Raw genomic sequence first — 25,204 nt, forward strand, 5'->3', positions numbered from 1 at the left:
TATTCTTATTAGTTATGTTTCCCCCGCACGTGTTTTCTTGTTTTCATTTCCACACTCTTGAAATAAGGACATTAATTTGCATAACAAGGATGATAGCTGGAGAGGAGAGGAGATGTGTGTCAAATCCAGACAGTCCTAAAACACAAGAAGGTACAACAGTGACCCCTCCTGGACTGTCAGTGCAACAGCAGCTGCTATAAAGACTGAAGAAAAAGACTGAAGCAGCCTGAAGAGTTGAAAATGACCCAGGATGGAATAGCAAAGGAACTCTGGGTAAAAAAACTAACAAACACTAAAGTACGGTGATAGAGGGACAGTTACGTACTACAACATATCTTCATCCTTTCTCATACTGCACAGCTCTGATGTCTGTCGACAGTAAAGACAGTTGGTTAAACCTTTGTCTTTAGTAAAGACATCCTGCCGTTGTAGTCTGCTCAAGATACCAAGCCTCTCAAAAATGGTGAGTATACACTTTATCTACTCTCTGAGCAACCCTGGACTCTGTAGGCTCTGTCACAGGTACAATGAATAAATAAATAAATAAATAAATAAATGTGGCTTTAGATATTTTTTTATTATCAGCAGTAGTGGTAGTAGTAGTGACAGGTGAAGGAGTATAGACAATCACAAATGCTAGATAAGAGTAAATAAGCACACTGAAATAATGTTAATAGAACCAAAAAAAAAAAACAAACAAACACAACTATCCACTGCAAATGTAAAACTGGCAGTAAACAACTGCATGAATGGCACGTCGTCACTCTTATTTTCTGCAAGAAGAAACAATGCAATGAGTCTTTGTTGTTTAATATCTTTGATTAATTAGAAACAAAAAATTAAATTACAAAAAAACAATAAACAAACAAAAAAAAAAAAACAGTTGAAGATAGACGCCCCATAAGTGATTTTACCTGGGCAGTGTGTCACTGTAGGGATCGCTACAAAAACAGGAGACAAAAAAAGAGACATGTTAACGATAACTTGATTTCTCTTCTCAAATTGAGAGGCAAAGGTGTTGAATGCTGCTGATGATGGCACGGTGCATGTGTGGATGAGGCTCTTACTGCTGTGCCATGATGAGTGGGATGGTGGGGCTGTCAGAGTGCAGCGGTGGAGCCCTCTCTCCAGTCCGGCTGTTGAACATGGGCAGTGTGGACAGGGGTGGAGAAACACCTCGGCTTCCCGACATGTTCCTCAGCTCATCGGTGTTGTCGAGAATGGTGTGATGGTGGTACAGCTGGATTCTGCAAACAAACAGGACAACACGTTCATGGGTTTTCACACTTTCACTTGTCTCATGCAGTTATGTGTGTTAAGGTGTACTTACCTGAGGTATTTAACCTAACCCATTTTCATAGTGTATCTAATTCCTTGCAGCTCCAATGTTGAACTTTTTACTTCACTACATTTAACTGACAATTGTTACTTGGTATTATTCAAACACACCCTACCTTACCCTAACTTTAACCATCACAACTAGATGGCTAACCCTAACCCTTACCTAAAGACAACTCTAACCCGAACTGGTCTTAACCAGGTCCTAACTCTGAAAAACCCCTTTAAAGATGTAAGGACAAGACAAAATGTCCTCACTTTCCAAAAATGTCCTCACTCCGAATGGTTTATATGCTTGTTGGTCCTCACAAAGCCACAAATACAAGAAAGCACGCATTTACACATTTTAGGAGCAATTATTGAACAGTTTTCGCCTTTTTTTTTCATTTGATTTATGGAAACAATCTCAATCTACAAAGTAAATAGTTACTACTGCTGTCAACCAAATGTAACTGAGTAAAAAGAGTACTTACTCGTTTGTCTTTCCGTTGCGTTTTTCACTACAAAAAAGAAGAATGTGTCAGGGTTTGTGTCACAGTTCACTGGGATCAGTGAGGAACATTGATTTAACAAAAAAAAATGTCGTCTTTCGTCTTCATCAATGACTGAGTAAGATAGCAATTGGGTTTACTTTATTTAAATAAAAGATGAAAAACAGAGTACATACACTCCCTCCCGTCGGCCATACATGATGTAGGCCAGCAGCAGACACAGGATGATGGCGAGGATCAGGGGCACAATCACTGTCACGATGTAGTCTGGGATGTAATCTCTGCTCGGAGGCGACTCAGGAGGGTTGAAGTCACCTCCTGATTCCAGTATCCCTGAGCCCACTGTGGGAGCGGGTGGAGACGGCTCCTGCTTTGTTAAATCAAACTGCAGGGAGAAAAGAGTGGAGCCACCAGAGTTTATCTTCTAACATGCGCCCACATTTGGCATCACAAAAAAGGGCTCCAACTAATTATATTCCTATAATTTCCCCCCATAAGTGATTAATCACCTATAACATTTAAAGCGACAATGATTAATCGATTCATTGATTATGTCAGAGTATATAATCAGGCTTTTTGTCTGACAAACAGTATAAAAGGGCATTAAACGAACATTAATATACTTTGACAATCTGTAACAACAACATGAATAAAGTTAATTCAACTGGAGTCAGTTGTCAAGTTGTCATGTGAACATTAGTTTAAACAAACTGATTCATTTGAGTGTTACAAACTGAAGCAGATGTTTTATGTTTGTAAGTCAGTGGAGAAAAGAGGAAAAGCAAAAATGAACAAAAGGGTCAACGTGAACAAATAGTTGTAGAACAATAATAGTTTGGTGGTTATTTTCAGGTATCTGATTGAAGAAAAAACATGATAAAATAATCAGTAAAACAGAAACGTCTTATTTTGTCTCATTTTGTCATGTTAGATAAACAAATACATGCTTTAAAAGCTAAAGAATAAGGATTGAAAACAAGGTATGGGTGGTTTGTGACTATTCTCATTTACTGCTTTATTCCTGTTTCAGCACTCACCCAACACATTACTCACTAACACTACATGCTACTTTATACATATCACACTGTGTCTGTTCAGGCCTCACCAGCTCGATCTTACACCAGGTGATGCAGTTGCTGGGAATGCTGCAGAAGTTGCAGCCTCCGGGGATCTTGACTTTGGCCTCTGCTGAGCACTGCCTCTGGTATCCTGGTGACTGCACTTTCAGGAGACAGTCTGAGAAGTACTGCTCAGACCCCACCTTCACATACACACTGACGCAGAAGACGTTATTAACAATCACAGCACAGTGTTGAATCAAAACCACAGAAAGTTGCAGAAATGGCTCTCATTGTTACCCCTCAAAGTGTCCTGCAATAGGGAGGGGAACTCGGCCGCCACGGTCAAGGGCGTTGGTAACATTGACAATTTCCAAAGCCTCAGTGTCCCACAGCTTCTGTAAATCCTGCTTTATCTCATCCTGGACAGAAGAGGGCAGCACCTTCTCAACCTCCCTCAGCTTGATGAAGAATTCGGCTTGGTAGGGCAACATCTTCTCTGTGAGTGACAGCAGTGATGTAAGGGCGACTGGTTATGGTTATGGTGACCATTGCTGTGCATTCGTGGTATAATGTAAATCCTCACACACCTGGAACTATTTTGATGACGAGGATTTGCCTGGCTGTTTCGTAGCTGCGCTTGTTGACAGCATAGACCTGGAAGAAGAGTTTCACAATCCATGGATATTATTGCCTTGTGACACTTGCAGCTTTCAAAATACAGATATTTTGTCTGTTGTGTAATTCCTTACATTTGTCAGAATGCCCTCTATTCAAGAAAAATGAGTATGACTCACTTTGAATCAAGAGGGTGAACCCAAGAAAATTAAAAAAACCCACTTCAGTCTAGACTGTTATATTTGTTTCAGGGATGGTTGTTCATGTGTCCCAATGCATTTTTAAAATGGCATATTTTGCTGGGTGTATGCTTGTTTATGACACAATACTTAAAAAAATAACTAATCCACTCTTAAAACTAATTTAAACTAACTAATTTCAAAAACAAAAAAAGTCAAAACTCACTCAAAACTTAAACTAATGAAAAATCCAAACCTATTTCATTGAGGTAGACTGACTTTGGTCCTGTGTTTAATAAACTATTTGAAATAAATGTGGTCACATCCATATGTGATGTGTTTTCAAGCTGCAGTACAGTCTGTTTGACTGAGACAAAAGATTCACAGGTTTCTTCCTGTATTTTTAATGTCTGTTGTACTCAGGAGAGAAAACCAAAGCATTGCTCTTTGTGAAGATGTGACAACACAACCTGATATTTTCCACTAATGTCTTAGACAGCTGCTTATTTTTTCAGACTATCTATTATTGGCACAGAAAAGGTATTCTGACAGAGGCATATATATTTCAAGATTGACACTTTTGGTGCAAATGACGTCTTCATACCTCAATTATACTTTTCCCTGGAGATGTTGGCGTGCCGTACAGGAAGCCGTTATCATACGAGTGCCTTTGGGTGAAGCGCAGCCACTCTGGGAGGTCTGGGTAATTCTGCCTGTTGCACTTAAATGTCATGGCATCATCATACAAGCGACCGGCTTTAACACACACACACACACACACACAGAAGACCAGAGACAACAAATATTTATACAAAGTATTTTTTTTAAATGATAAAAGGGGTGAATTTGGGGTCTTACCGTAGAGTTTTGACAACGGTTCAAAGTCATTCTGGAAAGTTTCTCTCATCAGCTCGTATGTAAATAACCTCCCCACAGGAATGGTAAATTTGATCTCTGCATTGGCCCCAAACACACCGACAGCACAAACTGCAAACAGCAAAACAAACAAACAAACAAACAACAAAGAATGGATGATTCTGAATGGACAAAAACTGACTCAAAAGTGTGCCAACACACAACCTTTAATGTTATTTTACAGCAACAAGCCGACAGTCCTCGATGTCTGACATTAGCACCAAATGTTTAGACATTAAAAAACACTCATGTGATAATATATCAGGGGAATTGCCATATTACTTAAGATCAGTACATTTTCTGGAGTAAACTTGCCTGTAAAGTAGAAAAACCAGCTCCTGCAGCCTGCCATCTTGTTTTGACTTTTGATTGACAGAACCAAGTGGTAAGGGGCTTGTCCACAGCAAAGGAAACGTCAGTGGCTATTTTTAACTCACTCAACTAATAACATCCGGGAGGGGTGTCTGTGAGTCTGTGAGTCTGTGAATGTGGAGCCGTGGAGTAAATCAAGAGATATTTTTGGACGGCTGGAATTAGTAGTTAATTTACAAAATAATTTATATTTTTTTTAACAAATAAAATGAATGAACATTGGTAGGGAGAGTTGATCATTATTATTATTATTATCATTATTATTGTCATTATTATTATCATTATTATTATTATTATTATCATTAATAAGATGATTATTGCTTGAATTGAATTGATGATCAGTGGCATATTTGCTTAGTTTTAGTATGTAATATCCCACCTTTCACTCTATGTCAGATGAATGAATGAGTGAGTGAGTGAGTGATGTTTTTTCCAATTTACTGTTTTACAAACATAACCCTGAACAAATACTAAAAGCCTGTTATTATCTTTTGGTTAAGATGTCAAATTATAGTTATTTACTTGCATTCCTGACCAGAATAAAATGAATAAAAATAAACATGTTTGTTTTAAACAGCTTTCCCAAAGATTTATAAAATAATTATGGTTTCTCATTGTATGACAGGTGCTCATAAGCACTGTATTGTTCAAACCTCATTCACACTGTTGTCAGGTGTTTACATGCCAAACAACACAATTAGGGAGCTAGATGGCGCTGTTGTCTAAATGAAAAGTGACGGGCATCCTTTCAGTCTTTTTCAGCCAACATGACTCTGGTTGTGTCCTTCAAACTTGTCCCTCGACTGCTCTGAGATTAAGAGTCTGACGTGAATGAGGCCAAAGTGGACGACAGTTTAGTACACAGCGAAACAAAGACGACTCTCAAGTGGTTCTTCCTGGAGAGTGACAACAGCTTCATGAATGTTTTGGCCTTGTGGTGGAACTAAGGCATTGTGGGTAAACACACACATAACCCATCCACAAAGAAAGGGAAATGCTTAGTCTACGGTCAGGGATGATGTGACATGTATGTGTCAGCACAGACACGGAACGCAGGAAGCGTCATAGTGTTAGGTTTGACGTGAGATTGCTGAGTGATCAAAGATATTTGTTTTTGTGTGTGTTAATTATTACTTATTGTGTCGTGGGGTCCCAGAACATCTTCTTAATTGGTGTTTTGTGGAAGTTAATGTTAGTTCACTGTCTCTGCCTTTGTTTTCCCTTTGTACACCTTAGCTCTCGGTGCCCAAACTCCCACTTTGTATTCACTATTGTATAAGTCATTGGGAATCACTGATTTACTGAATCTTACCAGTGATATAGACCAGTCACTTACAAGTATTTTGTATACTGGAAGAACAACTTTATTATTATATTGTTATTATAATACATTATAAACTGAACAAGAATATTAGGCAGACTGGACAACTGGACCCAGTGGGAGAAAAAGAAAGTAAACTGATACTAAAAAAAAACACCACAAAGGCATCGATAATATTCAATATCAGCTAAGAAAATATGGGCAAAACCCTGATCAGGATACAAAATGTTCAGATGCTGACAATTATCTCAATAAATGTCAGACAAAGTTTGAGTTTCGCTCCAGAGTGAAAGGTGAAGTAGCCAGTTAACGTCTTTATGAACAGAAAACAACACACTTTGACACATCTGAGATAAAACCCTCAATATTGTATGATATATTATATCAGTATTGAATTATTTCCCACTCCTTGTAATACAACACAAAGTACAAATACTTTGTACTCGAGTACAACATTCACATGTCTGTACTTTACTTTGTTATTTACATTTCGAGCAACTTTTACTTTTACATGTCCTCCAACTATCTTTGTTACATGTTACTGGCTGGTAATGGTCTGTATTTATATAGAGCTTTTCTAGTCTTGATGAGCTGCTTTACATCATAGTTTTGCCATTCACACACTGCAACATGGGGTCACGTGTCTGGCTCAAGGACACATATAGACTAGCAGAGACAGGAATTGAACCCACAACCTCCCAGTTGAAAGACAACTGTACCGCTGAGCTCCTAATATTAAAAAAAAAAAAATACTTTTAATACTTAAGTACATTAAATGTCATATACTTAAGACATTTACTGAAGTTGTATTTAAGTAATAACCTCTTCCAAAGTCATTTTCTGGTAAGATACTTGTACTTTTACTCAAGTATCCATTTTAAATATTTTATACAAGACTCCTTGCACCAGTAAAGGCTGTGTTTTTGATAAGGATAAATAATTAGGACGTGATGCTGCGGACTGTCACAGAGCAGATGCTAAGCGACGGGCACTAGGACCCAGAGGTTCCCTCGTCCATGCAGCAGCAGCAGCAGTCGGCCGCTGCTCACAGAGAAGGACCAGAAATCTGCAGCTCATAGAATGAAGAGATCAAAATGATGCTGCCTGTAAAAAGGGATTAAACGTAAGCAATCTGTCGTCCGCTGCGGCAAATCCGCGCTCACTGCTTCTGTGCAAATATTTCTGTGTGACTTGTGCAAATAACGGTGGTGAACGTCAGGGTTTCATTGTGTAGCTGCACGCGAGCTAATGACAGATGCATCGTGCACACTTTCTCCGCAGCATCGGACGAGAATTGCAGCGGATGCGAGCAGGCCTTTAACGCGATCTGTTGTTTTTGTTTCTCCCCATCTGCCGGTGTTCAGTCTGGGCGCCACCTCGCTGCTGTCGGCCGCTTGGTGGATCACACGGATTTGCCAGCGGGAGTTGAGAACGTAGACATGCCGTCGCTGAGCATCCACTGACCGACCATGATGAAGACCGAATCCACATCCAAGAGCACCGGCTCCGGCTCCACGCTCAGGAGCCCATCCCCGCACAGAAACGCATACGAGGCGGGGATGCAGGCCCTGAAGCCCGTCAAAGACAATGCTGCCAACGGAGATTTGCAGGACGGGCCCCGGGGGCGCAGGTATGGCTCCAACGTGCACCGTATCAAAAACATGTTCCAACAGATGCAGACCACATCCCCGGCGGATGCAGAGGGAGAGGAGGGAGCCAAGAGCGCAGACAAGGCAGTGCGTCTGTCCCTCCCCAGAGCCGGGAGTCTGAACGAGAACGTGGACCACAGCGCGCTGCTGAAGCTCGGCTCCACCGTGTCCGAGCGCGTCAGCAAGTTCGACACCAAACCTGAAAATGGGAACCAGCGGGCCTCGTCGCCAAGCTACTCCAAGCTGCAGGAGACCCGTCGCATCTTTGAGCAGCAGCAGCTGGAGAAGCAAGAGAGGCAGGAGAAGGAGGAGATGCAGGAGAAGGAGGAGAGGCAGGAGATGCAGGAGATGCTGGAGATGCAGGAGGAGGAGAGGCATGAGATGCAGGAGGAGGAGAGGCAGGAGAAGGAGGAGAAGTTAGAGAAGCTGGAGAAGCACGAGAAGCTGGCCACCACCAGAGTCCTGCTGAAGACAGACAAGGCCTCTGGCTTCCAGGAAGGCAGGTTGGACGTGTCTCGTTTCAATGGCAGCACAGAGTCCCTGGACAGTCTGGACACCAGTGAGGCGGTGTCCCCCACAGTAAGCCAGCTCAGTGCTGTGTTTGAAAGGGCAGCCGAACTCCGGAACAACCTCCACCGCCTCTCCTCCACCCCGCCGCTTCCCTCAAGAGGGGTCAGCACCAAGGTAGGTGTGTTGAACTCCAAAATAATCACAAAGAGAGCTTGTGCCTTTGCAGCAGGCAACCAGGAGGACAACTCAAGCAATCAGAGGGACCAAGAGGGGCCTCCAAGGGCCCCAAGGGGGAGGGTGACTCTCCCATCTGAAAACATTAATGGGGGACAAAGTGGCCCAACTACTGAATTTTCCAGTGGTGTTGGAGAACATACTAAAAAAACTGTTTCAGATGCAGGTGTTGAGGCAAAACCTGAGATTAAAATTGAGGAACACCCTGGGGAAAAGGAGCCAACCAGAACATCACTGCAAAGTGACATCCACACCTCTATGGAGAATGGGGAAGCTGCTGCAGAGCAGCACAGCAAGATGCTCGTGCAGGATGGTGAGACGGCCAGAGAACCCGAGGACGACGACAACAGGACTCTCAGGGAGGAGCAGTCGGGCCGTGACTCTGTGGATATCAGTACCTACAGCGCAGTCGGTGAGGACTTTGGAGGAAGCCAGGTGGATGAGGAGGAAGCGGAGGCTGACGACCACTATGAGCCCGAGTCCAGCTGTGTGGAGATCACTGGGCTGCCTGAGGAGGAGAGTCCACCCACCTCCAGGAAGATTTGCTTCAGCATAGAGCCAATCAAGGTGAGGGTTTTAAAACTGACTCATCCCCCTTTTTTCTTGTCTGTTACCGACAGTACAACAAATAACCAGGCTCAAAAATGAGTTATTAACTGAGTTATTATATATAATTTTATGTTGACTATGTATTTTTACTGCTTATTGCTTTATCATCACCATGAGGGTCATGGGGGTGTCAATCCCAGCTGACAATGGGCGAAAGGCGGGGTACATCATGGACAGGTCGGGAGTCCATCACAGGGCAAAAATAGATAAACAATCACAGTGTCCAATTAAACTCTGCATGTTTTCGGACCATGGTCGGAAACTGAAGAACATGTGATGTTATCATAATGGATATACTGTATGAAGACAAAACCAGTGACTCTTTGCCTTCATAATTTGTATTAATAAGGCTGAGCCATTGATTCCTGGTTTGTAGAATTGTCTGATATTCTGGCGTGGGTAGATTGTGTTTCATCCAGTTTCTTTGGCTGGTTGAACTTGATCTTTGACGATACAGTCACAGCCAGTGACGCCGTCAGCTGTTTCAATGAACTCACTCACCCTCTGCTGGTGTAGCAATGATGCTGACGTTTTGATTTGACCCTGTTTTGAACACAAAGCTAATACCCTGCCACCGCAGCTTCACAGATAGTCCTGCATTCCTACTGTGCAGCCGACGTGAGCATCTAAAGATCTGCAATAGAGATACTTGTCTGAAAATGTAGAAGGAACTGCTTCTGTAAATAATTGCCTGTTGGGAGTAGGAGGAAGAAAAAAAAAAAAATCCCGGATAATTAGCCCCATTTTTAGAGAAGTGGGTACTCTGCTGTGGCCAGTGAAAGGTTGGTGGCAGCTTATGAGGAGCTGAACGACTAATGGAGTGTTTTTTGTTTGCGTTAGCAAGAGAAAAAAAATAAAGAAGAAGTGTGATCTCCTCTTGGACTAGTATAATAGGAGAAGAGGAGAGAGAAGGAGGAGGAGGGAGATTTGATTTAAAGTGTCTCTTGGTGTCTGTGGTTGGTGTAATGACCCGGAGAGGAGTATCGGATCCTCTGCAGCTCAGACTCGCTGCTCTGCTCTGCCTCGACGTCTGAGGCACACAGAGACCATGTCAGCAAAAGTGGGCCCTGACACTGTACATCACACACACTTTCCCTCACACAGAAAAGCCATTTCAGTGACATCAAGGAGCAGTCAAGTTGAAAGTTGCTCCTTATACACATAAGCCAGCAGTGTCTTAAGCCCGGGTCTTACTTTCCATGTGTCCTCAGAGGTCTGCTAGGGTTTGCGCGGCGTAAATTTCGCCCATCCGCCCGTTTCCGCAGTGGTCCGTGCAGAACATACCTGGGCGAACACAAGCAAACCTCCAGTTTCTGTCCACACACTGCACGCGTTAACGTTGTGCACTGAAAAGAGACAATGAAGAAGACGGTAACTTTAAAAACTTGAGCATTTTAAAAAGGACATATTAAAAAGAGGGCGAACCCCTGGCGAGAAATCCACCCCACTAGAATAGAATGTGAGATTGAGTTTGACCAGATTAATCACAGGTCAGATTTGACCGTTCACATTGATAACTACAAGAGACTTGCATCTGACTGTCATGTGGATGTGACGGCCCTCTCAAATGGCACGCATGCACACATTGATTTTATTGTATGTGCCATTATGTATGTGTTATTATTAACAGAAAATGTCCACTTAATATTTGACTTTAGCTTTAGAGGAAGGCACTCTCCTCTTATTCTGTCTGGCTTTTCAAAGCTGAATGGATGCTGATAAGTAGGGTGGTTAAAAAAAATAATACACAAAAATCGAAATATACTTTTTACATGTACAATTAAAAGAGAGAGACATTGTGTCCATATTTGAAGAGACCAAACAAACACACTCCACCCTTCAGTGCTTCTTTAAAAGCTCTGTCCCACAAATGCAGTGATGCACATCGCCAAGGCAACGGCATCTAACAAGTGAGCTAGCTGACCCAAAGAGAAATATGGAGGAACACAGAGTGCTTGCTCCCCGTTGGCGTCAATGTGGGCAGGTACATTTCGTAGCTATGTTGTGCTAAAGTGGGACAGGCAGGGTTCTCTGACAGCTTTTATGGGCTCAGTAAAGTTCGACCAGCACCACACGTTGCTCAATGAAATGCTACAACTAATTCTTGTATTGTTCTAAGTCACATTACCTTTTTTTCCAAGAAAGAAGTTGCCCAGAGGAAAACCAGAGAGAGGAGTGTAGTATCTGATTCAAAATAAAGCATTGTAACTTTGACAGAGCCTGTAACAGGAAATACAGTATGAAATGTCACAGAAAATAAAACATGTGGACGAGTTTTTGGTCATTTGTCAGAAGAAACGTTGCAATTGACCAGCTAAAGAAGGAGACATTTAAATATGGATGTACGGTAACAGTAGAAGTAGGCTTACTAAGTCTTCCCCTTCAACTGTAGTAGCTCCTTGGTACTTCCTGACGGGAAGACGGTCCATTTTTATATCCCTTATAAATGATGCTTGAGCTCGGCGTATCCATCGTGTAAGTACAATGTTATATTATTTTATCCTCAAGAGGTCAAGGATGGGTAGTAGTAGGAGGAACCGTTATGTAAGCTCTGATGTAGAAGTCAAAACGATAAAAGGGATTTCATAAAAAGTAGAATTAGTTTGTGACCGCACAGCCGTCACTGGAGAATAACCTCCCACTGGGTCCTTTCACCCTATGATTGTGGCCTTTGTTATGGAGATGGATGCAGGGGTGGAGGAGAGTAAAGAGAGGGGGTGAGGTCAAATGGGAGGGACGTTATTATGCAGCTCAAATGTCATGCGACAGTGAACTGCCTGCTCTTAAGTCACACTGTCAGTTGGTTTCTGCTCGTCCAAACAGGAAGTGCCCATTTTGGTGCACATTTCCCCCTCTGTGTAACGACTCAGCTTTTGGCCACAATTAAGTGTTGTTGTGGTGGCACTGGTGGTTGAGTGTCTGTGCACACGTCTTTCTTTGTCCCTGTTTTACAGTGAACTCTCCTCTCTGTCTGTCTGTCTGTCTGTCCTCAAAAACTGGCAAAAACAGCATATCTGCTGCGGGTAGAGTTCACACCAGAGCTCTTGCTGCTGACTGACACACACACACACACACACACACACTCTCTTTCTCACTCACTCGTTCTTGTCTCCTTTTTCGCTCTTTGTCACCAGTCTCCTACTGTTAGTAAAAATAGCAGCATTGTTATCGTCACAGGCTTGCCTTGCTGTTCAGGGCTGCCTCCTCGTCGAACACAGGAAGCTGCCCTCTCATGTCTTATTTACGTGCTTAGCATGCTTGTTTTACTCTCATTATTATATTGCAGTTTATCGTGTAGCGGGGAATTTTCAAAATATTCATCCTGTTGTATTGTTGTGGGAGAGATTTTTACAGAAAGTCAAGATAGTAAAGATAGTTTAAAGAAGATAATCTCCTCTACGTTACTATTATATTCCCTTATGGATAGTCTATGTGTGTACTCCTTCTGCCAACACCACAATACACACACACATTCTCTCTCTCTGGGTCCGGCTGCCTACGCACCTCTGAGCAGCAGTCCTGTCAGTCTGCACCTATGATTTTCTCTCACACTGTGTGATTAGCACAAACAAACTCAGCTCATAATAAGTTGGTGACATTTTTTACAAACACTTGAGAAGTGCGTTACGGTTGCTATCACAGTGCACACTAGGGATTACCTAAATTGCAACCATTGCTCGTTTGGTTCTCTGCTCCGGTCAGCTTGGTGAGGGAGTGAGTGCTCAGGGAGCGATAATACATCACCATATGTCAAGGTATCCTCAAACTGCCTATTACTTAGACTCTGTGGTATTTCATACAGTGCATTACTCATAGCCAGGAGGGGTGGGAGTGCAGACAGATTAACAGCTAGGTCACTCTGCCCCACTTCTCAGTCCTGCAGAGGTGGTGGCGGTCGGGTTGCAAGCATTTATCGCGATGCACCCACTCTCTCGGGTTAGTGCGACAAGCTGTGTTATGCAACGCCTCGCTAATAATGTCTGAGTGCTTTTTCATCTTGTCCAACCTGCCATCATCTTGTAGAAATGCTGGTTTCAGCCTCACAGGTATATGAGGCTGCTCCTGCTCTTTCAGCATGGTAATAGTGTGGTAATTTTGTAACATTATGGTCATACTATCTTATCTCTAATGCGACTCCCAAGTGTGTTATGATAATTGGTATAGGGTAGTCATAAGGAGATATTGTGCAGTAATACTGTTATTTTTAACGTTTTATCCAGGTAATTGCTTGCCCATGAGAATTACAGTAGGCTACCATCAGTGTAATAGCTTCACATGGAAATGTTTGTCAATACAATTATTGCTGCACTATTATTATAATGCTATTGGACTGTAATGTTGAGTTGCACACCTTTCTTTCTGGTCCCATAGTGAAAAAACAAGTTTATAATAAGTAAATCAATGAGCCTGACTCTCTTTGAGTCATGAGGGACGAGGAAGTTGCTGGTGGTACACCATTCACTCTCACATTCACACCTACAGTCAATTTAGAGTGTCCAATTGACCTAATCCCCAAATTTGCATGTTTTTGGACGGGGGAGAACACGGGGAGAACATGCAAACTCCATTACAAAGGCCCTTTTTCAAACTGGGTCACAAACCCTGGTCTTCATGCTGCAAAGAGAGATAGAGAGAGAGGTTCAATAATAATGTAATGTAGGATATACACTGAAATATTGAAAATGGCATCAAATGCAATATATAAAAGCATAAACATATTCATTTTATATCAGACACAAAGAAAAAAAGCAATAACAGTGTAATAATTAATAGTAGTGCCATCCACATATCACTGAGCTTTCTTTGCTGCTGACCTGGTTCTGTCGTGTCTCTCCCCAGAGTCAATGCTAAGCTTAAACATGCCTGCTGACCAAAGGCTGGCCTGCTAAAATGAATGGACCTGGGTGCCATGCAACCGTTACCATGACAAACCCACTATATTCATTTTGCTGGCCCTACATCCTTATTTTCTGTCTGCTTGTTGCACATCTTGGATCTGGATTAACCCCCCCAGTTTTAGGAGGATTTAGAAGCAATTACCTGCCAGTTGTGGACATGTTTGTGCTACGGTAGTTGGGGAAAGCAATTAATGGTGGTGTCATTATACTGTTAACAGGTTTTAGGATAAGATAAGATAAGATAGTCCTTTATTTGTGGGAAATTTGGTTTTTGTTTGTCTTACTGACAACTTGATTAGGCATCACTCAAGCATTCTGACCTGTAGAAAACTAGATTATTGCCATAGAAACATTACAAGCAGCCACGTCATTGATCACATGAGTATTTAAGATTTTGGAAGAATAGTGTGAGGAACATACGTGACAGAGAATGTGGAGAGACCGAGTGGAAATGCGGCTTCTTTTAAAAAAAACAGTGGCACCACCTCCACACTTCCTATTGGCCAAATCCAAAATTAGACCTGTTTTTTTGGAGAGAGCAGAGGGAAAGACATGTAGTATTTGACAGGCTGTTGTGGCAAGGAGGTTTGTGTTTGGGGGGGAGGGGGGGGGGGGGGTACCGACTTGCTGGTTAAACCAATACATCGTAACATCACACTAGTCGGAGGGCCATTGAGATGGAAACACACTATCAGCAGGCTCCAGAGTGGCTCTGTTATTCAGCCATCGCTCTGTCACGGCAACTACATTGTAAAGTGTGAGTTGTCACATATTGGCTGCTTATAATACACTTAACTGTCCCAAGTGGGTGCTCTTTATAGACACAAACACAATCTGCTAGTTGGTGAGTGGCCACCACAGCTATAGCTGCCCACAGAGCTTTTGTAGGACATCCCAGGCGGCTGGTAACAGAGGGAGGGAGGGAGGAAGGGTGTTTCCTGACCATCTGTTAGCTCCTCTGACCTACTATCTGCCACAACTGGAACAGAGTCCTTCTCCAGCCTGTCCCCCCCCCCCCCCCCCCCACACACACACACACACCACCCTGCCTTTAATCCCAGTGTTTATCTTCCAAAGATAGCCACCTCACTGTATGAGGAGTCCATCTTCTAACTTACATGCTTATTATGTGAAACCAGGGTGAAGTGTTGCATCATCGGTCTGTCGCCCCTGTGTGGGATCATTATCCACCAGGAGGGTGGAAGTCCTCCCACAGGAAGTGAAGTCAGAATTAATGTAGCCTGCTTTGCAAGAATGACACTGGTCTTGAACTCGTGCGAGGCCGTAAGGGTGCGACACGCATCCAGTGTTTTCACGTTTGAGTGCGACGTTAAGTGCTGCCTCTCCTCCTCGTGTGATTCTCTGCAGCATCGCAGGTGTGTAAATGAGGCCAGCGCCAGCTACCAGCTGTGGTCTCTTGATCTTTAAACTCAAGGAGTGAGCCAATGGGATTGTTGTGCACTGTTGTTGTTGTTGTTGTTGTTGTTTTACGCTCTTACTTAGGATGCACACATTGTGTTTTGTGTGCCTGTAATCCACATTCGGATAATCCCTCTAAATGCAAAGGTAACCTAAATCCCCCATACTACAGTATCTTTGATTTGCAGCGGTTAGGATGACAGGAACTGTAATTTAAAGAATATCAGTCGTTCATATTTTTGTTTCGGATTAATTTATCGCTTTCCTCTTTCATTAATTATTTCTCCTTTTAAATGATCGTGACAAATATTAATATTTCATCTTCAGTGTCAAAGCCTACATTCAGATCATAATGACAGGAATTCCTTACATTTGGCAAATATGTGTCATCAAATCGACTGATTATCTAACTCTGGGCTTTCTTGCAACAGCACCACATATTTCTAAGTTTGTAAAAATAGAAATGGAATATTTTGTCCTGGAGTTTGAGAGACTAGAGTTGTCAACAGACAATGGTGAGAGAGAGATTTGGCCGAAGTTGAAAATATTTGAATGAAATTCGTAAAAAAAGCTGAAGCGGAAACTTGTAACAGTGTTCAGTGATGCGAGGAAGTACATCCTTACTGAATGAACATTGGGGAGGATTGGCTGGTTCCCTTTCAAAGGCGCCGTCAAAACTGTCAGCGCTCTTTACTGTGGGGGTTGCCTAGGAGACGAGGCCCATATATGACTGGAGGAATGGTGGGGCACCGAAGCTACGAGATGCTACAGATGAACAAAAATAAACAGCGAAGAAAGAAGCAGTAAAGGAGGTTAAAAAAAAAAAAGAGTTGCAGCAGAGGATTGTGAGGAGGAAAAAGGCACAGATTCCATGAAATAAATGCATTTGGATTTGTGAAAGGAGAAGGTCCAGCACTGAATTAGTTTGGCTAGCGGACCATGCGACGTGGTGCATACATAATCACCTCGGAAGAAGTGAGGCTTTTAAAGATTCAGCTTCCTCTCTTTCCGTGTATGTGTATGTGTGTGTAGCCCGTGAACAGCAGCTGCCGAGAGTCTCCATTAGCATGCAGGAGGTGGTTATGTAAACTGTCATGCTGTTAGACCGGAGTGAATGTGGGAAACCGGGCCCTGGAAACTGAGGCTTTTCTTTTCATTGGGGCAACTTCAGTGGTTGTGATTTTTTTTTACCCAGCGTGTCAGATACACTATTACCACTGTGAAACAGTGCAGCTCAGAGGCCCTTTAAAGAAACTCTGCGGCTGTCTCGCAAAGACGTGGCTGATGAATTTGAATGGGATCATGTCTGCATTAACAGTGGTGTTAAAGTCATGATCAAATCAGCTCGAGTCCACAGTCCTGAGCATTTGGCATGAGCTGGGACTGCTTTTGTAGCTTTAAAAGGAGTGCATTTCCAAATAAGACAATACACAGCTATACGTCTCTTGTTATCATATTTTTTTTTATGTATGATTGAGTTGTTAGTTCATAACTGTGTAAATAAATGTTCCTAAAACTGTAGATAAGTGACAATACGCTTAAATACATCTCCGGCTCCTTTTGTCACCTTTTGATAAGTGATTCATCATTAATCATCCTCCCCATGTTGAACAGGAAGTCATGTGATTTCTGTTCTACTCGCGGTTGCTATATTTAGAATCACTGTAAGAACAAGCAAGTGGTAGAACAAAGCCAGCATGGCTGCGAAGGAGGGAAACGCAAAATGCAAAATTCCAGAAAGTGGAGGAGACGTTTTACTGTGGAGTTGACAATGGGGTCGACCTTTAGGCTGTGGTTCAGCTGTTCACGTTTTAGATTTTCAGGACGTGTTTAACAGTCTCCTGGTTCAAATTACACATCACATTACGGACAGAAAGAAAAGCATCTTTGAGCTTTCGATCAAACTCTCTCAGCTTGTCCGAAAATAAGCATAATCTCACAAATGAACCCTCCTTTTTAAAGATTGGAGCGTCAATGAGTGTCAATCTGACCTGGTGTCTCTCTGTCTTCCTGCAGGTGTTTGCCACCTACTCCAATGAGGATTACGACCGGCGCAATGAAGACGTGGATCCCATGGCAGCATCTGCAGAGTACGAGCTGGAAAAGAGGGTGGAGAGGCTGGACCTGTTCCCCGTGGAGCTGGAGAAAGGTACGGGAACAGCAAGACTTTCTTTTTAACCAAATAATATACAATTGGGTTAAACTACATCCTGTGCTATGGTTTCTACCTTTAATCTGTTCCCTATGAGTCACACTGCCGACATCCCTTCAACATCATGGTGCATATATACGTATATGTATGGGAGACTATATTTAGAATTGTGTACTGGGCAGGTTATATGACCATGTTTTATCTACATTTCAGTGATTTGCTGCTGAGTATTGTGGCTGCATCGATTTAGTCAGGAGAGGAAACAACAATTACACCTCAGACAGGAAATACAGGTGTTATCACTGATTCCAGCCATCGCTCAAGTCACATATTTTAACTCAAGATGCATAGATTCTTATTCATGCAGTTCACGTAGTCTCAGTTTAGTTTTTTGGATTATTTTTAGAACATGCTACTATTTTAGATTTTTTATTTTTTATTTTAATAGCCCTGAATATGTGGTTAATAAGCTGCAGGAACGTGCTCCGTATTCTTGCTAGCTAGACCCCATTCTTATCTGCAACCCTCTTTGGCCATAACAAACCAAACCAGAATAAGACCTGCTGTGAAACTGATCCAAACCCAGAAACTGACTCTCCCACTGGGTCTGAGAACAGCAATGCAATGAGATCAGTTAAATAGATTGCATGTTGTGTTACCAATAGAATCAAGTGGTATAATGGGGAGTTTCTGACCTCTATGCTTTTAAAACATGGTCCCCAGCTGCACCAACATAGGCTTGCTTTAAGATTTGGCATTATACAATAAAAATGAAAATTCATTTGTTTAAAAAAAAAACTGGCTTTGTAAATGTTTTATGGGGGAGCAATGCACCGTCAGGGCTCAAGGACACATGTATTATTTAGGGGAAATTCATTTAAATAAAACATGCTTGTTTACAAGTACATTTAAAAAGGTCCATAACCTCTAATTTATTCCTCATTTGTGGTGAGGAGAAATGGGGGAAGTACGGATTCATCGTTTCCTTAATGTATTGTGATGGTGCAGGGAGTGAACTTTCAGGGTGCTTTCACACCAGAGCTGTTTGGTCCGCTTCAAACGGACCAGAGTTTGTTTCCTCGGATAGTCTGCTTCTGATTGGACAGACGTGAAAACTCATCCGAACTCTGATGAGGACTAAACAAGCGAACTCTGGTGTGCCTGAAAATTAGACTTTGTTCGGTTGAAAGTGAAAGTTGCCTGGTGAAAAAACAATTACGTTTGATCACCAAAGATCACCAAACAGAAACCCCAAAACTGCATGAATTTGTTTGTTTTTGTGGTGAACAAGACAAAATGGATTTTGAGTCCTGGCCAATCGATAAGCCGGGTTTTCGACCACTGGTCAGTGGTCGTTTGGGGCATTATAGCCGAAACAATGTCACACACATAAGGACATTACAGACAAAGAAAACCTCAACCAAAACCAGGATAACAACAGAGATAACAGCTAGTCTGGTTCTCCTCACTGTCTTTCAGATAGCGATGGCCTGGGCATCAGTATCATTGGGATGGGTGCCGGAGCAGACATGGGTCTGGAGAAGCTTGGGATCTTTGTCAAGACAGTCACAGACGGAGGAGCAGCTCAAAGGGACGGCAGGTTGGTCATGGTTACTCATGTTACATGGCGTGTCATATGCACAAGCCGGAGTTTGGCTTGGAGTTTGGTTTTTACACACCTGAACTGTTGCTGTCAATATGAAACGCCTCCCTTTAATGTCCGCTCCAGGATCCTGGTGAACGATCTGATCGTGGAGGTGGACGGGACCAGTTTGGTGGGAGTCACTCAGACCTTTGCCGCCACTGTACTCAGGAACACTTCAGGAACTGTCAAGTAAGAGTCACGCATACACACCAGTATAAAATGCGAGTGGTGGATATTTTACTATATGCTGAATATTTCAATAGCTTTTAGTTAGATAGATTCTAGATACATTCTAGCATCACAACAAATGGATTACCATGGAGTTTGGTACAGATATCGATGTTGAGGATGGCTTGTAGCCTCTTGAAGGTATAATATGTAACATTTCTGCATTAAAATATCTAATAAAATCATAAAAAATGACAAGAATAATATAAAGTGAGCTCATGATCGCACTCTGCTCGCCACTGCTATCAAACTAGCTTTTTTGTTATTGTTTTGATTGAGAGAGACCGATCCTTAGTGGTAGAAAGTACATACTGTGCCTTTATTGCACTCATATTAGCCCGGGTTTTAGCAAATGCTAAAACACAGTAAATATTACCTTCTAAACCAAAAAAAATCATATTATTTTGTAAACATGGGCATATTAGCATGGCATTTTTAAAAGTTGCTGTTCATAAATGGACATTATCGTCTCGTGTGCTCTCCGTAATCCTGAGCTACAACTAGAAAGTCACTGGGTTTGCAACAGCGCACAGTGAGTCAGTCTTGCTTAGAAAGATAGTTTCCTCTTTATCCACTCTTACACGCTGACTTCTACCACATCCTACTCATTCCGCTAACCAGACTGTAGATTTATATCTCAAGTCTCACAGGGTCGTGATTATACCCTGCAGTGAAACGCTGCTTTGAGGGACATTCTGAAGACGGCCCTAAGATGCACTGGAGCCCCGGAAATCTGTGTTATCGGGAACAAATATGGTTCACATCAAAAGCATCGTTTGGAAATGCCAGAGGTTTATTTGTAGCCTTGTAACTGGCTGCTCCCTTTGTGCTTCTTTTTGTCATAGAAGCTCATTCATAATTTAGGGTTTTAGTGGTCAGTGGTGCTGGGGTTAATTATTACTGTTGTGTGACTTGTAAAGATCAGAGACCTCCATAGATAGCTCATGCATTATGGATTTGCCGCAGTGACGGCTAAAGGTACTATTGAGCTCGGGCCTATTCATAAAAAAAAAAAAAAAAAAAACATCGGGGAGACAAATAGACTGGAGCAGGAAGTGTGTTTGTGCACATTTAATTACACGTTAGCGCTGCAGAAATTGAAAGGCTGCTGCCTTAATAACGTCTGTGGCTTCATCATGATTCACTGTACTTCTCCCAGTTTAACGTCTATAATTGGACAAAGATTTGTGAGCCACAATCGGGGGGGGGGGGGGAACATAGTCTCTATGACGGACTGCACTGTGAACACAACTGAGCTGAGGGTTTTGATTTTAATCACAACATGTGACGGCCTTTGTTTACCTCTAAACAGGAAGCCATTTTCTGTAGCACATTCCGTACCGCGTCAATACATTAAGCTATACCACACTGTATTACACTCTATATGCAAACAACACTGCCATGGAGACAAGTGTTTATGCTCCTCAGTGGTCAGGGGAGGGGAAAAGGGCCATCGTGCATAATTTAGCATGCATATATAATATTATACCACATCACATGGACTGTTTAAGTTCAGCTTGGCATGTAAAGCACAATTGTGTGTATCGGCTTGTTTTTAACTGGTCTGTTGATTGTCAAAATCCAGGTTTGTGATCGGGCGAGAGAAACCAGGTGAACAGAGTGAAGTGGCCCAGCTCATCCAGCAGACGCTGGAGCAGGAACGCTGGCAGAGGGAGATGATGGAGCAGCGCTACAACCAGTACATGGATGAACAAGAGGTCAGTGTTGACAGTTAGGGCTGATTAAAAGACTTGGAAGACTAGGGTTTTTTTATCTCTCATAGAGTCTGCACACGCATGCAGCAGAAGTGAGTGTGCACTGCTCGCTAATCCATTTTCCTCTGCCCCCTCCCCCACCACTTGCATGCACAGGCACATTTCACTGCGATAAGAAAAACAGATTTCCCCCAATTCAATTGTCATTTCTAGAGTTGTAACCTAAATGTTAAAAAAAAAAAAAGGTGATGCGATTTTTACAGCAACGTTATCCTTAATCATTTCCAGTAGTTCTAATCCAGTTATCTGACAAAACCTAATAAAAAAAGGGAGCTGAAAAACACTCTTACACTAATCTTCTTGACAATAGAACAAAGACAACAGAGCTTTAGCATTTATACAACCTTTCCAAGGCTGTTTTTTTGCAATCATCCTTTAATGATATATGTCCGTAGTGTTCAGGGTCAAGAAGGTTGTCTCAGACCAATATCGAAAGAAGCCACTGTCTCTGCTTCTGGCACAAAGCCACGCTGTTGTCTGTACAGCTTGTCGTATCACTCTGATTAAACGATAAAGCTAAGCTCCTAAATTGGGACAAATGGGGATGACTCACATTTTGTGACGCAGGATGTCGTTTGCTTTGTTAATCTGAACGTTTTAGAGTTCTGAGTGCGGGCACTGCCCAGAGTTTCATTACAATAAAACAAGGGAAGTTTCCCCATTCTTGAAAGGGTGACGGTGGTGGGTGGTTCTTGAAAAGCAGTTGGTGGAAGCTTTTGATATGGGCGCCCTCTAGTGTCTGGTTTTAATGTAGCGTCAGAGAACAGAAATCAGTGCTGTCAATAATGCCTGTTTCCCTTTTCTTCTCATGTTTTCCGGGAAATAAACAATGGAACCTGAAACCAGTAGTGTGTCAAAACAGATTTCACACTGATGATGTTTCCACTGCATTTAGATTAACAATCGTCTTTGTTACCTTATCAACGCAGGGTGCTGAATATGGCACGGATGAAGAAGAGGACGAGGATGAGGAGGTCAGTCCGTCGTATCCCAGTGCCATTGAGGTGTTCGACTTGGCGGAGAATGAGGACATGTCACCTTTGGAGACTGACCCTGAGAAACTGGCCCATAAATACAAAGAGGTGAGCAATCGTCTCCTTTAACTGGAGCGTTTCACGTGTGATCACAGTGTATCCTCCTCTAAGGTATCTAATTTTAACACGTGTATTTAAAACCGTCATCTGTCTCTCTCTGCTGTGAAGCTTCAAATAAAGCATGCTGTGACCCAGGCTGAGATCCAACAGCTAAAAAGAAAGGTAAGGCTTCAAGATAATAAAAGGTAATAGGAATAGGAATAATAAGTATATCATTATTATAAAGCTTAACATTTCCGTTTACCGTGTTTTCAGCTGCACCACGCTGAGCAGGACAAGCAGCGCTGGCGTATGGATAAGGCTCAGCTGGAGCATACCCTGCAGGAGAACAAGGAGCGTATGGAGAAGCTGGAGGGCTACTGGATGGAGGCTCAGAGCTTGTGCCAGGCGGTGGACGAGCACCTGAAGGAGACACAGTCCCAGTATCAAGCACTGGAGCGCAAGTACAGCAAAGCCAAACGCCTGATCAAGGAGTATCAGCAGAAGTAAGACACAGACTGCACAGATATGTGTGAAAAGACGTGTGTGGTGTGTGATCATCTGACACTGTGGTCTGCTCTGTTCCACAGGGAGATCGAGTACCTGAAGAAGGAGACGCAGCGTTGTGCACAAGTCGGGGCCGAGGCCTCCCTTCTGGAGGAGGAGTCTGGACAGCTCCAAGAACAGGTACAGGAGGTAACTGAGATTAAGGCTACTTCACTAGTGCTTTACACTCACATTTAACCAGTGGACAGCACTGTGAGTAATTCATGTGACCCAACACTGTAAACTTCCCAGAAAACATATGTCTTAGAGTTAATTTGGTATTTTTAGTTTGAGCATTAGCAGCATATTAGATGTCAAATGTCTTTGCAAGAGTAATGATGAAGATTTTCATCAGTTGAACAAAATTTACATCTATGTAACTTTAAATATGTTGAAGCTTTAGATTTTACGTCATAATCAACTGTAACCAAATGGGCTCTTTGCACTGCAGCCACTCTACACGATTTAGCACATTAGCATTGGCTTTGTTCAGCAAAAATGTTTTGTTTACAAATTAAAAAGTGTGAGTGGTTCCCAATTACTGTTTGCTACTATATGTCTGGACTACTATCAAATAATAACGTAAATTTAAAATTGGTAGGACAGTTCTTCAGTCACAAGCAGCTCAGGGATTTGTAACCAACCTGGCAACCCTGTGAATCAGCACGCAGCTTGAAGTAGCGGAAGCAAAATGGAACACAGCCGTCATTAATTTGATTATTTACATGTGTGATGTTTTTACCGTCAAAATGGCTGCTGTGCAACGGGCCCATTATGGACTGTCTGCCGTTTCTTCTCTCCTAGGTGGCTGACCTGGAGTGCAGGGTCGAGGAGCTGAAATCGGAACCTTTATAAGAACCCTTTCTCCATCACGTGTCTCTGAAAGCAGAGCCTCACCAGATGGAAGAGATGATAGTGTTGTTGTACTTGCGATGAACTGCAGGGTATTTCTCGTCTCCAACCTGAGCTTGGTCTCTGGTCACGTACTGTATGTGTGTCCCCCAGGCTTTGTATTTCAACCACCTAACCCCCCCTTCAGACAACGTTTTTCTGTTGAACATTTATGGGAACATGGAGAACATTTTTTATCATCACAAATTTAGACTGGAGCTCTAGATGTACTGTTCCTTTTTTATTTTTTATTCTCAAAATTCAGTATTTAATCCCTTAATTTGTGGTTTTGTGCAAGACCAAGCTGTTACTTTTAATTGCCAAAAAAAATCTCCTCTTTCTTTTGCCTAGTTTTGTGACCTTTTACTTTGAGTGTGTACAGATGTGATACTGTGTGGTTTAACAATCAATTTGGTTTGTAAAAATTTTTATGATGTGTATAACATTTAACATAATATAAAAACAAAATGAGATTGAGGGTTGTTGTATATTTTACGTGCTGAAGTTGTGTAAATTGGACTAAGATTGCACTGAAGAAGACATTCGCAAGGTGCTTCACTGGAGTGGAGGACTAAATGGAGGTGAGAAGTTGTACAAACAATAACCCAACCTTCTTCGGGGTGTTGTCACTCAACCTTGAAAACCACCTGCTGCCTACCTTTCAGAAGTGTTTGTGTATTTTTTTACACATGAAGACTCAACTCACGAGCAACCAAACCTCCAGTTTCAACCCGTTGTTCTTTAAGAAGGAAGACGGAGACAAGTCTCCAAAACTGCTGTGCCACAAATGAAAATGGACCTTTTCTTACCCTGTCAAAGTGGATGTTGTCAAGGACTTTGTGTAACCGGTATTAGTTAGGACTACTGATGTAAGAAAGATTGCAGGACTTGGATGTTTAAGAAGCAGTAACCAGCAGCAAAGTGACAGATTTTAAGAGCCCTTCTCTAACCAGCAGCTGCTCTCGACACCGCTGTGTAGCACACATGGAAAACACTGCCAGGTTTCTACCTGTTTCAACTTAACGCACAGTTTAAAAATTCAATTTAGTCTAATTGTGTCAACGGTCTATATACCAGTATGTTTGTATAGTTCAGGTGAGACTAAAATATTTTATGTAATATTTATAACATAGTCGAGGTGGAAAACTGAGAGCTAACAAGGACAAATCTGACAAAAGCAATGCAAGAAAGTGATCATAGACATTATACTGTGTCATGTTGAAAAAAAAAAAAAAAGTAGTAGATCTGAGTGACTACAAAAACAAAGATTAATAAATTGAAAA

General features: G+C 42.3%; 2 protein-coding genes across 3 annotated transcripts; one reads left to right on the forward strand and one right to left on the reverse strand.

The window, feature by feature from the left end:
- Positions 1-556: 556 nt before the first annotated feature.
- sgca (sarcoglycan, alpha) lies at positions 557-4,986 on the reverse strand. Its single transcript, XM_058620524.1, has 11 exons — positions 4,915-4,986; positions 4,543-4,671; positions 4,289-4,440; positions 3,478-3,544; positions 3,188-3,386; positions 2,935-3,103; positions 2,006-2,214; positions 1,812-1,838; positions 1,068-1,247; positions 915-941; positions 557-773 (listed from the first exon to the last, which is right to left on the reverse strand). The coding sequence occupies exons 1-11, from the start codon at positions 4,949-4,951 to the stop codon at positions 767-769; spliced, it is 1,203 nt and encodes a 400-aa protein (XP_058476507.1). The 5' UTR covers positions 4,952-4,986; the 3' UTR covers positions 557-766.
- A 2,203-nt stretch (positions 4,987-7,189) lies between these two features.
- On the forward strand, positions 7,190-24,398 carry LOC131448406 (neurabin-2-like). Of its 2 annotated transcripts, none has more exons than XM_058620826.1 (11): positions 7,190-7,415; positions 7,657-9,252; positions 17,628-17,760; positions 19,243-19,363; positions 19,493-19,597; positions 21,222-21,354; positions 22,341-22,493; positions 22,614-22,667; positions 22,761-22,990; positions 23,075-23,180; positions 23,835-24,398. In XM_058620826.1, the coding sequence occupies exons 2-11, from the start codon at positions 7,762-7,764 to the stop codon at positions 23,883-23,885; spliced, it is 2,577 nt and encodes an 858-aa protein (XP_058476809.1). In that variant the 5' UTR covers positions 7,190-7,415; positions 7,657-7,761; the 3' UTR covers positions 23,886-24,398. The 2 variants fall into 2 exon arrangements, with proteins under 2 accessions (XP_058476809.1, XP_058476810.1); XM_058620827.1 differs by having other exon boundaries at positions 7,191-7,415; positions 23,075-23,171.
- The last annotated feature ends 806 nt before the right edge of the window (positions 24,399-25,204 follow it).

This window comes from Solea solea, chromosome 21 (assembly GCF_958295425.1).
Source record: "Solea solea chromosome 21, fSolSol10.1, whole genome shotgun sequence".
In the NCBI taxonomy this organism is placed as follows: Eukaryota; Metazoa; Chordata; class Actinopteri; order Pleuronectiformes; family Soleidae; genus Solea; species Solea solea.